We start from the raw sequence: 16,906 nt of genomic DNA on the forward strand, positions 1-16,906 counted from the left end.
ATTTTAATCAGGCGGGGCAATAAGCCTTGTGAACAAGCAGTACCTGCGCAAAAACAGTATTTATGTAGGCACGTGTGCAAAATCCAATCGTTCTTGCGCAGGAATTAGTGTATTTTGAAATACGTAGTCCGAAGCTGCCCTAAGGCCGAATGTCCATTCCAAATCAACCGCCCATAGGGAAACTTGGGTGTCCGCAAATGTAACCAAGCATGTGGATTTAATTTGCAGGCCTTTTGGCCTGGGAGAAAAAAATAAAAAAATTTAAAAAAAAAAAAAAAATCGCAGAATGCCACATTTCACTGTGGATTCCGCTCGGACGGCTTCCATTGAAGTCAATGAAAGCCGTCCAATCTGCCGGAAAGCAGGAGTTAAAAAAAAAATGTAAAAAGTCCATTGCACATGTGCGGTGGCGCGACTATGCTGCCACACACATCTGCAGTGAAGAAAATGAAGACCCAGATGGGTAAGCAGAAGACCCGCAGTTTCCTTGGCCACGGGCAGGGTCAGATTCCATTGCGGGGTCCTGCATGCAGAATCCAATTCGCCCATGGACATGAGGCCTTAAACAGAGCGTATTTGCGCATGAACAAGCCTTTGCCGGTGTGGGGTATTTTTTCCTTTTCAATCTATTCTGCGCAAACAAAAAAAAGAAAAGCAGGACCAATCTTTCCTCGCGCCTATAAAAAAACACGTGCGAGAAAGACAGGGCAAAGGAGAGCTGCAGTGGCTTTGCATCGTCACGTCTTGTGGGTGTCATTTTCACGCGTTCGTCTGTTTAAGCCCTTGCAAAACACGGAGCAAATACAGCATTAAAAATACGCTCATCCGGTAAAATCCTGCAGCCCAGCGGAAGAGGAGATGGAAACCTCAGTGTGAACAAGGTCCTAAGGCTCGCGCTGGATGCAAGGCCAAGACGCTTCGTCCTGAAGTCCTCTCCTACTAGTCTGCAGGCAGCAGCCCCGCACATGGAAGAATGCGGTGTATGGGCAGAGCCGCCTGCACGGCCGCCCCCAGCAGGAGGAGGAGGGGATGGCGGAGGGCAGTGCCCGGCCGGGGAGGAGGAGGGGCCGCCCTGGTGCGCACTCACACGGATGCTGCAGGATTGGCCCGGCGCTCGGGATCGACTTCCCCGCTGGCTGCTCGGGGACTCACCGGCTGCTTCCTCGGATCATTCTTCCACCCGGATCTGCAATCTAGAACGCGGGCACCATGCGGCTCTCCCGGGAGACTCCCTGCGCCCCGGCCGTGCCCAGGCAGCTGGTGATCGGTGCCCGGTGAGAGGAGGACAATGAGCGGCGAGCAGGAGCCAGAGTGAGTGTTCCAGCACCTGTGTACTGTGTACCGCACTGCCCATATATAGCATGACCTTCCATCCTATGGATTACATGCCTCTGCCTCCCCATCCATATGCCCCATGTAGGAATCATCCGACACCTATATAAAGCCTCGTGTCCATCCATATGTGCACGGCGGATTGGCCCTATAGAATTTTTATTGCCCCTACCTATGGCATTTAGGCAGTTTGGCACCTGTCATGACATCACATGCCTTTATAGGTATAGAAATGTAACATTCTGACCACCAACATTCCGATATCGGAACACAATCTATAAACTCGTAAAGATGGCTCCGTTCCGATTTCGCATTTGATCTTTACGCTCAAGGAAGCGGCCAAGTATTATTCTTAAGCAGGCCCCCAAAATATTCTTCAAATTCATTTGATAAACCTTTTATTACTTGGGATTGAGTGTTATTTTGTTACTCCGCACGCATGGATCGTGTTAACGAACGATCCACCATCTTTGTTTAGTCCTGGATCCTGCACTTTAAATATATCTATCTATATAATATATATGGCATATTTGCAAAAAAATGCAATAGGTTGTGGGTGGCAATTTTTTTGGTTAAAAATCCGGTTCCCTTTAGGATTTCCTTTGGTGGTGTTTTTGACTGTGACATTGAAACTGGATGTGACACAATTCACTGTTTATGGGTTGTCGTCTTATGTCGCATTTTTTGGGTTCGGAAGCTAAAATAATAGGAAATGGAAAATTCTTGTCATTTAAGGAAATGAAAGCAAAGTAGTCACACGGCTTGTGTATTAAATATAGTTATTTTCTGTCTTAATCCTTAAGCTTTTACATCCTGTACGGTAAGTTTTATAGAATTGCAGCAATTGTTTGACGCCCGCACCCCTCCGTGTAGATTTGGGGAAAAATGCTAAAGTCGTATATCTATTAATCACGATGGCAGTTGTGTGTTATGGGGGTCTTCAACTGTATGGCCTGTATGATTCATGTTTAGATGAGTATGTACCGAGTATACGTATGTACTAATAGGCAGGATATCCAGGTGTCCACTTCTGCCTTCTATTATACGTACTCTACATAGTACGGGATTTATATATGTGTACATATAATATTTGTTTGTGTATATAAGTATATGTTTTATACTCTTCGACATCTTATTTTTTGGTCTATTGATATCTCCTCCATCTCATGTCTTCATTCATGTCCCCTGCTTCATACATGTTCTCTGTGGCGTGTTGCTGGGTGACTCATCCCGTCCTATTTCATTACTGAGTAGTGATTGGTCCCCCGTTAATGCCAGGGGCCCATCTGCTTCATGTCTGTTTCAGTGCCTATTCTGTAGTCATTGAAGTGTACCGATATTTCTTAGTACATATGACCCATAACCGCCTCCATGTGCTAGTCGTGAGTCGACGTGTCCTCTTATATAACCCCATGAGTAATGTAATACGTCAGGTGTGTAGCCGGTCCGTGACTGTAGTATGTAGCTGTATGAAGTTCTCCTCACGTTCTAATGGATCCCATGTGGTGACAGATTTTATCATGTAGCAAATCGGTCGTTCCTGTTTTTACCACAGGATTCGAGACCTAAGCCGTATTTGTCCTGCGCTGCTCCTTCTAGGTGTATTTCGACTCTTTATTTGACACTCTTCTCTTTGCTGTGCCGTGTATTCAGTTGCTTCAGCCGCCATGTTGTGCTTCTGTTTTGTGAATTGCCCTCATTTGCATAGCAGAATCCCATTCATAAAATGCTGGGTGGCGGTGTTACCTTTACACGCTCTGTCAGGGTGAAGGGGCGCAGCGACGGACAATTAGGAGCAAAACTAGGCCTATTTTTTTTAAAAATGGAGGGGGGTGGAAAAAGGGAAGCGTGCGAAGGAAGGGGTCGAGGGGGAAGTGTGAGCTGCGAATATACATGTACTAGACTCCTTCACCCTGACACAATGTGTACGCTTTCTGCGCTGTAGTCAATGGTGGCTTCCCAGGGCGAGTTCTCTAGAAGGACTTCGTTTATGTGGTGTTATTTTTTTTATCAATCACTCCTTCCCTCTCCTTGTTCCTTTCTTTTTTTACTTTTCTCCCCCCACATCCTCCTTCCTCTTGTCTCACCCCCTCCCTCCTTGTCTTCTCCTCCTTCCAGGCCTCTCCCTCCGCGCTCCCCTCCCTTTCTTGTTGACACAGCTATGTGGGAAATATCAGAGCAGGGAGGCTCTGGCGTCACGTGATATCCTTCTCCTCCTCCATTCATAAAATACCTGTGTCCATTCACACACTGCAGTACAGTGTCACATAATGAGACACCTGCCGAGAGGACGGTCGTGAGCGTGCGCTTCGCTGGGTGTGTGGTGATCCCGCGTCGTGTATTAATAGCCACGAGGTGGAGGAGGCACAAAGGGTGGTGTTCTCCATTTTCATCAGGACGGATGCGTGTAAACTCAGGCCGTGTAGTCAGGCTGCATGTGCTGCCACCATTGTTTCCTGATTGTCTACATAAAATAATGTGTGGGAAGAGTTTAGCTTTTTTGTGTAAGCGTGCAAATTAATCCATCAGGGACCTTTTCAGGATAAACCGCGGAAAATATCGCACCAAAATCTACTGGCTACCTGCGGATTTTGATGTGGAGTTGCAGGCAGATTTGAAGCCATTTCCAATTCCACATCAAAAGTTTGACCTAAACCTTTTGGCGTGAAATACCCCGGATTTGGCTGCGGCGTTCGGGCTTACTCGTGGAAAGTCCCTCACTACTTTGGGTGTTTGAGCACCTAAGGGTCCATTTAGCCAATTCTCGTTTGAACGGCGAATGACATCACTGCTGACTTCACTCTCGTTTAGGCAGATACATCGTTCAAAAGAGTAATAATTTTCCTGCGCGATCACACAGCAAAAGTCCTCATAGAAATCAATTGGGGGTGCGCAGAAATGCGGAAAAATAGGCTAGAAGGTGTGTGAAACACTGCGTAACTGCACACAGAAAAAGGACAGTAAAATACGCCAATAGAAGAAGGTATGGCAAGCATAATAAAGCTAGGCACACACTAGCCTTGGGGCGGATTTCGACTGCGAGATCCTCGCAGCAGGATGTGCCCCTGCAGTGACCATTCCCCCTCCCTATTTACCTGTCCAGCATCTCCTCTGCGGATGTGCCACATATGCACAGTGCAGAGCCTGTGATGACGTGGATAGTGCGATCCATGCTGCGATTTCCACCCCGTGAGCAGAATATTGCAGTTGATTTCCGCTCGTGGGCATGGAAATGCATTTTTCAATGCATGTTCTGCTGTATTTGCTGCGGGATCCGGAGCTCCAGATCCCGCAGTGCAAATACGCTCGTGTGCATTGGGCCCTAAGTGTGAGTTGTTCCTGAGCGATTTGGTCGCAACTTGCATCAGACACCATTCCGTGTGTTATCTGATATACACGGATGCGGCACATTCACTGGCATTCAATAGGACATGCCATGAGATTTTTCAGGCGGACCATGGAACAGTGTGAACAAAAAAACATCCATCTCATAAGCTCTATGCTGTCTGTGGAATAACATACACAGCACATGGCTACAAAATATGCTGGTGTGCATCTAGCCTAAAGGCCATTTTTGTTGTAGCAGAAGCAGATTGAGACTGGTTTTACATCCGCACTCGGGCTTCCGGCTTCTTGCTCCTCATGGGGAGCAGGAAAAGGGAATCCCCACAACCGAAAGGTTCAGGCTCCAAACGGACCCCATTTACTATAAGGGGTCTGTCCACTTTACGCCTGGCTTTTGGATGGATCAAAAAGCTCTACATGCAGGTTCTGACGCAGATGTGGAACCGGCCTAACTTACAGTTCCATAGTGATAATAGTTTTGCAATAAAATTTCAAACTTGGCTGGTTTTACACTGGGACTTCAGTGTTTTCTTATAGGGCAAAAAGCTTTGCCAATGTCATAAAATAATTTGATATTAGTGAATGATTTGAAGTTGTGCAAATCGCAGGTGACACTAAGGGTTCCATGTAGAAGGATGATTATAGTTACTGTACAGGGGCAAATGGGGCGTTAAATGGCCTTGCTCCATTATCAGAATGTCCTGCTTGTAAAGGATTTGGCTTTTGTTGCAATTCCCTAATATACAGATGTAGGATAACCTTTTGGCTATTAGTCTAGGAATTTGTTGGTTTGTGACAATATTCTAATGTTTTTCCCGTGTATTTATGTATATCTATCTAATATTCCACAGCGCTGTACAGAGATTGTAAGCACAGTGCGTAAGTGATGCCAATCTCAATTGCAAATGAAGCTATTAAGTTTCCTCCCACACTCCAAAAACCTATGGAAACATAGGGAGAACACATAAACTCCATGCAAATGCTACCCTTTGCTGGATATGAACCCAGGACCCCAGAGCTGCAAGGCAACAGTGCCTTGTTCCTTTGTCTCCTAATATACATGTTTAATGCAGAAATCTCTAGCGCCAGTTGTCTCTGGCTGCTGGAAGTTGTAGTTTTACAGAAGTTGGAGTCGCAGGTTTTGCAAAGCTTTGTAGGTTTTCCAGTTACAATGTTGCATGTTACGGAAGACATTGAAATTGGCCAATTAATAATTTACCAACATTTGGGCCATTATTTAACTGGATTGCATATTATGGCCGAGGAAATTGTGAAGAAAAAGCTAAATAATTGTCGCCTTGTAATGTGTTTTATGTTGGGGGGATTGAGAAGGCAGAAGAAGAATACTTCTCAATGTGTTTGGTTTTCAAGGAAGTCTGTGCTTGTTGTCTTTGTTTTACATATTTTTGGGGCAATATTGGGGGCTCCGATTACTTTAAGCCTATGCAGAGGTTTTCTAAAATTTTATAGTCAAGTTGAATAGAAGGGTTGGGCTTCTAACTTTGTTCACACAAAAGCTGGAGGCTGTCGGATGCCTGGGCAGTTTATGCCAATTGGCAAAAAGTGTTCCCTGGGTTTTTTAGCCGATTGTTAAATACTTTTGTTTGACTTGTTTTAATAGTGCTCAGTACACAAATGCATAATTACACCTTTTACAAGGAAGAATAGCTCAGCCTTTAGGAGCAATGAACCTGTACCCGTGGCAGAGATACTGACTGGAGACGCTGCTTCTGTCATCAGTATCAGATTCTTGTGTCCCACCATCGAAAACATAAAAATGTTTTGAACACATGGAAAATGGAGCTTGAGGAATTCCAGGAACTGAGAAGCAGGACTGTCTTAGTTCTAACCTTTTAAAGTTACAAAGTCTTTTAGGAATTTTTTTGACTCCTAACTTGAACATAATTGTTTCCACACTGCTGTGAAGATGACCGCCTCTAATCACAAATGACCCCCGTAAAAGTGAAAGGAGCTGTCTTAAGTTGAGAGGCCGAGAAAAATATTTGTCGTGTACTTCTAAAACAATTCCACATTGAAAGTATTAAATGTGTTTGTTGTCAGAACCCAAATATCAATGGAGGTGATTTAAAAATCTCCTTAGAAACAATTGATGATAAACTATGGTGGGAATTCATAAAGCGGTTATGCCACAGTTCTGGTATAAAAAAAAGTTGCACATTTTTGATCTGAGATTTGACTTTTCTGCATTTTCCCACCACCCTTGCATTTTTGGTAAAAAAAAAAAAAGTTGGTGAGCTTAGCAGGAGGTGTTGTCAAAAACTGGCATAAATTAAGAGGCTCACTCCTCTTAGGCCCAATTCACACGGGCGTATTTGCACTGCGGGATCCGGAGCGAGCGGATCCTGCAGCAAATACTGCGCATAGGACATGCTAAGCAAAACGCTTTTCCATGGCTAGCAGCAGAAATCGACTGCGACACTCTGCACTGCGTATGTGCGGTGGCGCGCCGGCCGGCACATCCACAGAGAAGACAAGACAGGTATGCGGGAGTCAGTGCCAGGGCCTGATTCCGCTGTTAGACCTCGCAATCGGAATCCGACCTGGCTGTGTGCTTTCGGCCTAACTCGAGCGGTGCTTTCCTAAAGGTATTCTTACATGGGGCAACTGTTGGACGCTTAGGCCTCATGTCCACGGGTACGCGCGGATAGCAAGTGCAGAATCCCGTAGCAGATTCCACCTGTGCTCGCAGCCATGGACATTTTCACATCTGCCCGAATGCGGTTGCGGGTCTTCCCCGTCCTGACTGGATCTTCTTTTCTTTTGCATCAAGGAGCATGCGGGCATGCCGGCCGGCGTGCCGCGGGCATGTACAGTGCAATTTTTTTTCAGATCTCCTGCTTTTCCCTGGATCTGCGGCATGTCCGCAAATCGGAAGGCTTCCATTGACCTCAATGAAAGCCATCCATGCGGGAATCTGAAGAAAATGGAGCATATTGAGTTTTGTGATCTGCATGCCAGGATAAAATGACATCTGCAGGTATTTAATTATCTGCGGATGCCCAATGATTGTCTATGGGCATATTAAACTGCGGATTCCACAATTCAATTTTGCCCGTGGACATGAGGCCTTAAGCACCCGCTGTCCCAATGACTATCACTCCTGTGCTTTCACCCAAGAGCAAGCGCCATTAAGTGAATGAAAGCGCAGCACACCAGAAATCTCTTCTGTAGTTTCAATGTGAACAGGCAGTCATTCATAGATGAGTGACTGCCTGTTCATACTGAGCAAGAAATCGCTCGCTAAAGTGAAGTGACTACTGATTTATTGCTCAGTACCCTGTCACGTCCTACTTTTACCCCCGGAGACGTGTCACTGGAAATTGCTTTTTTTTTAGCATTTTTTTCAACTAATAGCCCTTGTAAAAATACCCTACGATCGCCGTATAAAACAGCAGTCTTAGATAAATGCGCTAAATATGTACACTTGTGTGCATGAGGTCTAGATTATATCAATCGTAAATTTTAGTTTTTTTAACCCTATTGTTCTATATCATTCAAAGCACTGTAATAAAAAGTAACTTTCCTTCTGTCTTGCTCTTGCGACCAGACTGGTGTTCCGAGGCCCTAGGGAAATGCAGTATGCTTTTTAGCATTGTTTTGCAGGAAATGCGTTTTTCTCCATATTTGGTGATTATTTCAGCTTTGATTTGAATGTCTCGCATATCATGGCTTGTCGAACACGTTGACATGATCCCTTCGAAATGAAGCTCCTTTCACCTAGTTCCTGCACCTATTATGTAGGCTGAACTTATAAAACCCAGCTGTTCTTAGCTCTGTGTATTTTTCTTATCTGATGACAATAAATGCCCGGTGTGTATCATCCAGCATTCGAAGAATCAGCCCCGATGGGGGACGTGTACACATAGCAGAAATGCGGCGGAATCTCCGCAGCTGAAAATTCCACTGCAAATTCCGCAGCCTTTACACATCCAAAACCCACACCATTGCTGCAGACTTTAACCTGAAATCAGCTGATTTCAGGGAATGTAGTCTTTGCGCTGTCGGCCCTCCCTGGCAACCGGCAGCGCTGCTGGTTAGGTGATGTGGAAGTGGCACCAACTGACCAGCGGTGGAGCGCTGACCACTCAGACTCAAGAGGTAAAGGAAGCGCTGTATCTTTTGAAATGCAGCTGGTTTTGAGTCAAAATTTGCACCAATGGTTTGACTCTGCGTAATGGTGACTTGCCAGTTTTGGAAAAACAGCGAATTTTGTAACAATTTCGCAGTGGTTGACTACCATGTATACGTGCAATTTTCAAAGTTAGAGCTACTTCGCACTGCTGATTGCAACATCATCACGGCAAAATCGCAACTTTTTTCTCATGATATTGGAGCGCTGTGTTGGCAGCTGCTGACTGCCATTTAAGATGCCACAATGTTACCGTTCGGAACTCCTGGCTTCACAGTACCCAGAATGTAAGCGCTGGTGTCAGGTAAAGGGGTGATGAAGTTGTGGCCTATGATTGGCAGGTAGCGATCACATGACTTTAGCTGTCAACAGACTCTAGATAAATTACAAGGCTGGATCGCCGAGGCTGAGGACGGATTACTAGCGGTTTGTTTATTGTTTGAATTAATTTGGATCAAATTTTAAAAACTCAGTCTGTAACTGGACAACTTCTTTTAATAAAACAGTTACATCGACTTTACACATTAACATATAATTCCCTTTTTTATTTTGAAGCCAGAGTCAGAGTTGCTACATTTTGATCAACTCCACAGCCTAGTTATAAAAACTTTTTTTTTTTAACCCATTCAAGTCTATGGGTACACCATAAATATTTCTTTGTTTTTAGTTAAAAGGTCCAATGGGAGATGTTGCTGAAGGAACACCTGGAAGTTTGTCTCTTTGAGGGTTTACCTTAACTAGTTAACGGAAAATAACAACTTGGATGACTTATTTACTGACTTTTTTTCTTTTTTCTCACCGAGCCATAAAAAAAACGGCTTCCTTTTTTTTTGAGGATGTAGGCCTAGGCTGAAGAGCTTTTGCTTCTCGGCTTTCTTCCCTGTGGGTCTGCTGTTCCAGCACTGAATGATGGCAGTAAGAGGAGGCAGTGAGCTCTGTGACTCAGTGATACATACAGTTCCTGAAAACATAGCAGCTGCTGTGAGCGCCCGGCTCACGTGTGGGTGGATGTTCTCCCCATCTCATTACTGCTTCATATGTTTCTGCTTGTGGGTCAGTCTTGATTCATCTGGATTTGCTCACTTAACTCTATCCGTTCCAGATTCACATATTACGTCTCCCAGCACAATGCTTGCAGGAGATGGCAAGAAGGTACAGCCAATAAATATAAACTCATTTGTCATATGCTTCCGGACATATACACGAGCCGGCTGCCCTCTTTGCCTTTATTGTGTGCATTTCTTGCTTGCAAGTCGATTGGCGTTCGCTCACTCCCATTTGTTTGGAGCAACTGGCGCTGCTGTATGTGCTCAGTCATTAGTGCGATCGACGAGATGCATACTGTTCCATTCGGAATAGCAGCGCAGCGTTATTTACACTGCTACATTTTGAACTGAACGGATTTTGGTTTACTTAAATAAATAAATTGCAATCGCTGAGGGAATCAGCATTCGCTTGCTTATCGGCTGATCACGCAGGGCAATGATTAGGTGAAGTAATATTTACACCTGATCATCTGCCCATGTCAAAGGCTCTGTAAAGGTGCTAGAAGGGCACTTTCACACGTGCTGTAAATGCTCATATTAGATTTTCACAATTAGATTTTTTTTTTTTTAAATTTATTTTTTCCTCACGCATTTGAAAATATCGCAAGTGTTTTCCATTGGGAAAAATCACATGGCATGCGAGTGCTATGTGATTTTTTTTTTTAAAGGATCCAATAGGAAACGATGGGTGATTCCTTCCGCAATAATGCCCCCACATTGGTGCTTTGACAATTGCAAAAAAAAAAAATTACATTTGCACTTGTAGTAGCCTCAACAAAAATGGAACCAGCTGTATACAGCGACTGTATGACCATTATAGCATTTATACATAGACTATATAGTGGTCATATTGTCGGAATCATCCAAATGCACTCGCTTTCCCCTCGTTTATTGACTCCTAATTGGGGGTCATATTTCTGAGTACAGCAGCTGGATACCGATGTAGAGGAATGCAGACCTGCTCTTCCTGCTTCCTGTTAACTCCAGACTACAGACTGTTCTTTCTGACATCCTGTAGTCAGTACTCGCAGTACAGTCATAAACAGCCGGGAGATGACTGTAGTAAAAACGTAAAGCGTCTTGATATATTCCAAGCATTACAGTTATTGCTGACTCTCCCCATTATCGGTCATAAATCCGATAAGTCTGATGAGGCAGCGGTAGGGTGCAAACCAGAAATGTTGCATGTTTTCCGTGTGGATTTGCGCAGAGAGGATGCACAGTGGATTATTGTACCTGACTGGTAGATGAGATTAGAACATATATTGTCTGAATGCAGTTTAAAAACAAATTTGCACATGGAAATTGGCCTGCATCGCGGATTTTTAAATCTACAGTTGCGAATTTCACACCTTTTTCAATGTACTTGGCGGAAGTCTGAAGCAAATCCATGTGTTACACATATATGGGTTTTTGCAATGGATTCACCATAGTTTTTCTGCCATTTGTGGTTCTGTGCCTTGAAGTTTAGGTGGCTTTACACGGGACAACGATTTTTCGAATAGTCACTGGAAATAGTCGCTACAGCGAGTTCTTAGAATGATTGATTGTGTGCTTTTACATGAAGGAATTGTACTTCAACTTTGCAGCCATTGAAGTGCAACTTTGTAGCCATTGAAGTGACTGTTGAAAGATCAGCGATTGCCGGTTTACGTCAGACGATTGCTAATCAACCAGCAACTGTTTTTTAGTGAGCTCAAAAGAAGCAACTCGTGAATAAATTATCATTATTCACCCCACTACAACCATTGACTTATTTATGCTTTGCACATAATGTAGCTCTCCTTGCACCATCACTCACCAAACTCCCAACGAACATCAACAGCTCTGGAGCCAGAAGTGGCGATGGTTGGTTTACGGATTAACTGCAAGAAGGCACAGATCGTGCAGGTTGGATACATCACACCCACAAATCCCTCAATCAGGGTCAACCAAGAACAGTGGTTCCAAGAGGTTGACAAGTTTGTCTACTTTAGAACAGTCCCCAATAATGGCGATGCTGGACATTATGTCCACTGTCTTATCGGGAAGGTGTGGGCAACTTTCCAAATGAAGATACGACATCTGAATGCCAGCAGGATCGCGCTGTGGAAAGCGACTACATGACTTTTTCAACGTTGTCCAACAACGATGTCCTTGTCACCTGTTAGTGGCCACTTACCTTGATTGAGTTACGAATTAAGAATTTTACCACCGCTCTGGTGCAATGTCTCTCCCAAGTCATTGAACACTGATTCTGTTTTGCTGGACACATTCGGCATTCTACACCTCCCTGAGACAAAAGTGGCAATCGCTATCTCGTGGAGTTTAAAAAAAAAAAAAAAAGCGTCGACGGGGAAGGCAAAAGATCACCTGGTGACGTACATTTGTAGAAAACTTGCATACTGTTAGCAATCAAAGGCAGCAGTAAATGGTCTACGATTGGATTCTCTCTTTTCACAATGCGCCGAAGGCTTGGGAAGATCTAAGTAAGGTAGCCATGTCTACACAGATCTATTGCTCACATTCACTCTTTCGAGTGACTATTCGAAACAATAGTTGTCCCATGTGGAAACACCCATGGGCCCTTGCTATAAGGTGCCTCAGCAATGTATTATGGAGCTCTTATCCTCTTGAAGCTGGTGAGAGGGCATCTGATGGAACACCTTTTTCTTTCTGTCCTGTGAAATCTAGGGGAATGGAGGAAGGTATAGTATGGCCCCATAAACTATAGGTGCGGTATTTTGCCACTTGTTACGCTCTAATTGCATGTCTGATTACTACACACATGGAACGCTAACATGGGATTAGATATCCATATAGGTCATCTATAGTGCAGTATACTGTAGTGTTGATCGTGCAGTATTTTTGTTGCAGTGCCAGGTATGAGACACGTTTACAATGTGGCAGATGGTACAGTACGCTGGTGGGACGGCTGCATGAGCGATCTGTTCTTTCAGTCCTTCTCATTATAGTTGTTTTTAGTTGTTTTTTTTTTGTTTTTTTTTTAGTATTTTTATGTCGGTCATGTAAACTCCAGAATATTCGATGTAAATAATTTTTTATCGTTGGCGGCAGAGATTATATTCTAGCACAGTGTTTAGCAGGGATTTACAGTTTATTTTTTGACCACATTGATACTGTGAAAAGGATTTGCTGACATGGGGTCTACAGGATTTCATGATCTGGTTAGTCCTCCGTACAGCCGCCCCCATGCAGTTCGCCTCAGTCTGCTTCCTAACTTGGCAGGGCTGTTTGCAAATGTTATCTGCTTGATAAATTTCTGCAAGAAAGGATGAATGATTAACCATTGGACAGAGGGAGCGGCCTGGACAGGAAATGACTGATAAGCAGTTCATTGAGTCTTGCTGCGGATTAACTCCCTCAGTGCCAGAAATAGACTCCTACAGCCTTCTTGTCTTTAAATATATGATCCTTGAAAAATAAAAACCTACAGCTTGGCAGGACACATCCCGCTGAATCGCTGCTAAAAATATAGTCCTCACCCTGTACCTATTTATGTACAGATATGTAGGGTTTATAGGATGTTGGGGATACTGTGAGGTCGGGGATGCAGAAGAGGGGCTAGAGGAGAGGAGGCAGATTAGGGAATGTGATAGGCCTGCCTAAAGAGATGTGCTTATAGGGCACACTTTAAAAACTGTTTATATGTGGATTAACTTGATTGTCTGGGGTAGCGCATTCCAAAGAACATGTGCAGCTCAGGAAAGATCTTGTAGTCGGAAGAATAACCAAATATCACTCAACAACATGTTTTGGATTGTTTAAGGGGTGGTCTGGTTTCCTTTTTGAAAAAAATTAATTGGTAAATGCAGATAGCCTAAAACAACAAATCAAGCAGTACACACCCATCCTCCGCGATCCAGTACTGCAGCGCCACTATTTACCCTATCTCTACTGACAGTTGTCAGGTTACCTCTGTCTGCCAATCGGAGACCGCAGCTTCACTGCCCGTTCTCTTGGTATCTGAGCTCACATCCTAGGCGCCACAATGACAGGAGAACGGGCAGTGACGCTGTGGCCTCTGATTGGCAGGCAGCAATCACCTGACTTTCGCTGTCAGTAGAAAACAAGTGAACGGCAAGACTGCAGTACTGGATAGCCGGGCTGAGGATGGGTAAGTATAGCTTCACTTGCTTTTTTAGCTCATCTGTACTTGACATTTAATTTTAGTAATGTAACCAGAGACCCCTTTTAGAAGTTGCTGCCTTTAGACATTTTAATGAAGGATAGCATAAAAGTGCACAGGAAAGCATACTGGGTGCAAAAATATAAAAATGTCTATTCCTCCATCACGTGCAATATTGTGACCGCAAAGCATCCTCAGGATAGGTCATGGATATCGGATCAGCTGATTGAAAAGGCGCAGTGCAAGGGTGAGCGCTGCGGCTTCTTAGGCCATGTGATGGTATGTCATTAGTCTAGGAGCAGCTCTGTACTAAGTGAATGGGACTGAGCTGCTATACCAGGCACAGAGCTGCTATGATATGTAAGTCACTGTCTGGCGTGAAATGAAGGGCCACACAGCTCTCCCGAGTACTACACCCACTTCAGATCAGGAGTCCTGGGCGGCGGACCCAAATTAGTCTAATATTGATGATCTATCCTGAGTATATATGGTTCAATGGTGCGGCCAGCGATTACACGGAGATCGTTTGTCCTGCACCTAGTGTCATTGAATGTGTGTATTTCAAACCTATACCCTATTTTAGAACATCTTCAATCTCAGTCGTTTGTCGAGTGACTCTCACACATTCGTTCTGTTTTGTTGCAATCTTGCGCAACTTTTTCAAATGCATTTTATAGTGTGAACGCTGTAAAAAGCAGGATGTGTGAGAGCGTCCTAAAGCCTGTGTTAGCAGTACATTCTGTGCGCAACGTTTTGCACGCGCAATAGGCAGTGAATACAATTCATTGATTTTTATATGGGTTCATTCCCATGCTCGTATTTTCCATTCTCATTTCATTCCTGCAAAAAAAAAATTTTGTAGCATGCTCTATTTTCCTACTCACAAAAATAGCGTATGTTGAACTAATTAACCTAATTTCCCATATCAATGAGCGGGAGCATGGTTGCATTTTGTTTTTCGCTTCCAGATACACAATTCCAATGGCGCAAATGCGCTCACGCTTGTGTGACACTGGCTCAAGGGTGTATTCACACAAGTAATTGTGATATTGGCCCAATAAACTGTAAAAGTGAGACATCGATCAAACACCTATCTTTTTTTCTTTTTTTTTTTTTTTTTATGCGAGTACAATGAAATTTTTTTTTAGAAAAAACATAACGCTACACTTTCGATTTTCATGCATGCATAAAAAATACAGCATCCAGCTTGCCTCGTTGCCTGACAGCACCATAAGTTAGTTTTGAGATGCTTTAGGTGGGTGATGAGGTCCCTTTAAAGCTCAGTTCCATTCAGTTTTCAAAATTTTGGACAGAAAATAAGATCCAGTAGGACTGTTTTCTTTTTTTTTTTTTTGGTCAAAAAGATGGAAACCAAGTGGAATTTGGAAAATGAAGAAAAACTAAATGTAAAAAGACCCATTGAAAGTAAGTGGGATTTTACAGGTTGCTTTTTTTCGCCTGTTTTTTGCTTATAGGACGGAACAGAATAACGGAAAATCAACCACTAGTGTCGGCAAAATGATCGTTCACGAGTTGTTCCACCGTCCACCTACTTCTGTCTGTGCAAATGGCCACCTTTTAGTTTTGTATTTTAGAAGTAACATAAATTAGCTTTAGTCGCCAGTTTTTACAATTGCTCCTTAGCTACTGAAGACTGTTTGTACTACTTGCAAACTTTGTGCCTTGGAGCAAGGCTTGACAAATCCTAAGAAGCAAGTAGTGTATTGTGATGGCGCACCTGTTGGCGCTCCCGACAAGTCTGTGCTAGCATAACCTGTTCATTCTGGGATTCATGAGCTCTGTGTTATCTTCCTCGCAGAATACTGCCTTGTGCCGTTCCTCTGTAACTCCGCATGGAAGTGTAGGCATAAATTTCATATTCCCCTCGTCCATGGATTATGCCAATACTCTCTGGCATTGTTTTACTGACTGTATCAGACTTGTGTACGGACTAACCCTTTTGACCAGAGAAATGTTAATGTTGTCAGTTTTATTAATATAGTTGCAGGGGGAGCACAGGACCGCCGTGAGAAATGTAATAGGAGGAGTCATTGCTCCCGTTGATTTCAGTGGGAGTGAAGCCAGTTAGTACATTTTGGCACTGGTCAGCGATGCCGGCCCTTCCACTCCAACAGTGGGCAAAGTGATCGGCAGGGATCCGAGTGACTGGTTCCAGTCTATCAATTACTGACGACCTAGGCTCAAGTCCCAGAATACCCCCTTTACTATGTCTAAAAGTGGCCAACGATGTATATTTAATAAATATATATCTTATTTTAAAAAAAATGTACCTGATAAGTGTAGTTATGACTGTCTTGTCAGATTCATCCATTTGTCTTTGTTCAATACTTTTTGCTTATTCCAGTTTGTTGGCTGCGTATCAGCTGATTAAGGATATGATAAAGCATGAACGCTTTTTTCAGATCAGTTTTTTTTTAACGGAATTTTTTTAATATTCAATAACAGAAAAACGTTTAAGCATGCGGACATGGGATGTACACAAAAGAACAATTGCACCTAATCGCTGAAAACGTGAGCGTTTAAAGGGGTTGTCTGAGCTATAGCTTCTTGGTAAAACTCCTTCTGCATGCAGTAACATAAGAAATAGACATATACTCACCTCTCCCCGCTACAAGTTTCCCCACTGACCTCATGTTTACAGGCTGCCCCAGGCTGTTTACGGGACATCACAGGCACTGCAGCCAATGATAGAGCTCAGCACTCGATCCGAGCTCTCTCATTGGCTGCAGCACCTGTGATGTACCGTAAACTGGGCGGGACTGAGCAGGGAGAGGCGTGTGTGTGTCTGTTTGTTACTGCATGCAGAAGGGGTTTTATAACGAAGCTACAATTTGGACAACCCCCTCTAACTGTGTTTATTATTACAGTAAGCGATTTGGCTGT

At 43.7% G+C, this 16,906-nt stretch overlaps 1 protein-coding gene across 1 annotated transcript in view; it reads left to right on the forward strand.

The window, feature by feature from the left end:
• Window positions 1–1,063: 1,063 nt before the first annotated feature.
• Window positions 1,064–16,906, forward strand: part of SPRED1 (sprouty related EVH1 domain containing 1) — a 60,778-nt gene continuing 44,935 nt past the window's right edge. Inside the window, exon 1 of the mRNA XM_066608596.1 lies at window positions 1,064–1,311. Coding sequence (XP_066464693.1) covers window positions 1,289–1,311 — 23 coding nt within the window. The 5' untranslated portion in view covers window positions 1,064–1,288. The remainder of the gene's footprint in view (window positions 1,312–16,906) is intronic.

The sequence above is a fragment of the Eleutherodactylus coqui genome, chromosome 6 (genome assembly GCF_035609145.1).
Source record: "Eleutherodactylus coqui strain aEleCoq1 chromosome 6, aEleCoq1.hap1, whole genome shotgun sequence".
NCBI lineage: Eukaryota > Metazoa > Chordata > Amphibia > Anura > Eleutherodactylidae > Eleutherodactylus > Eleutherodactylus coqui.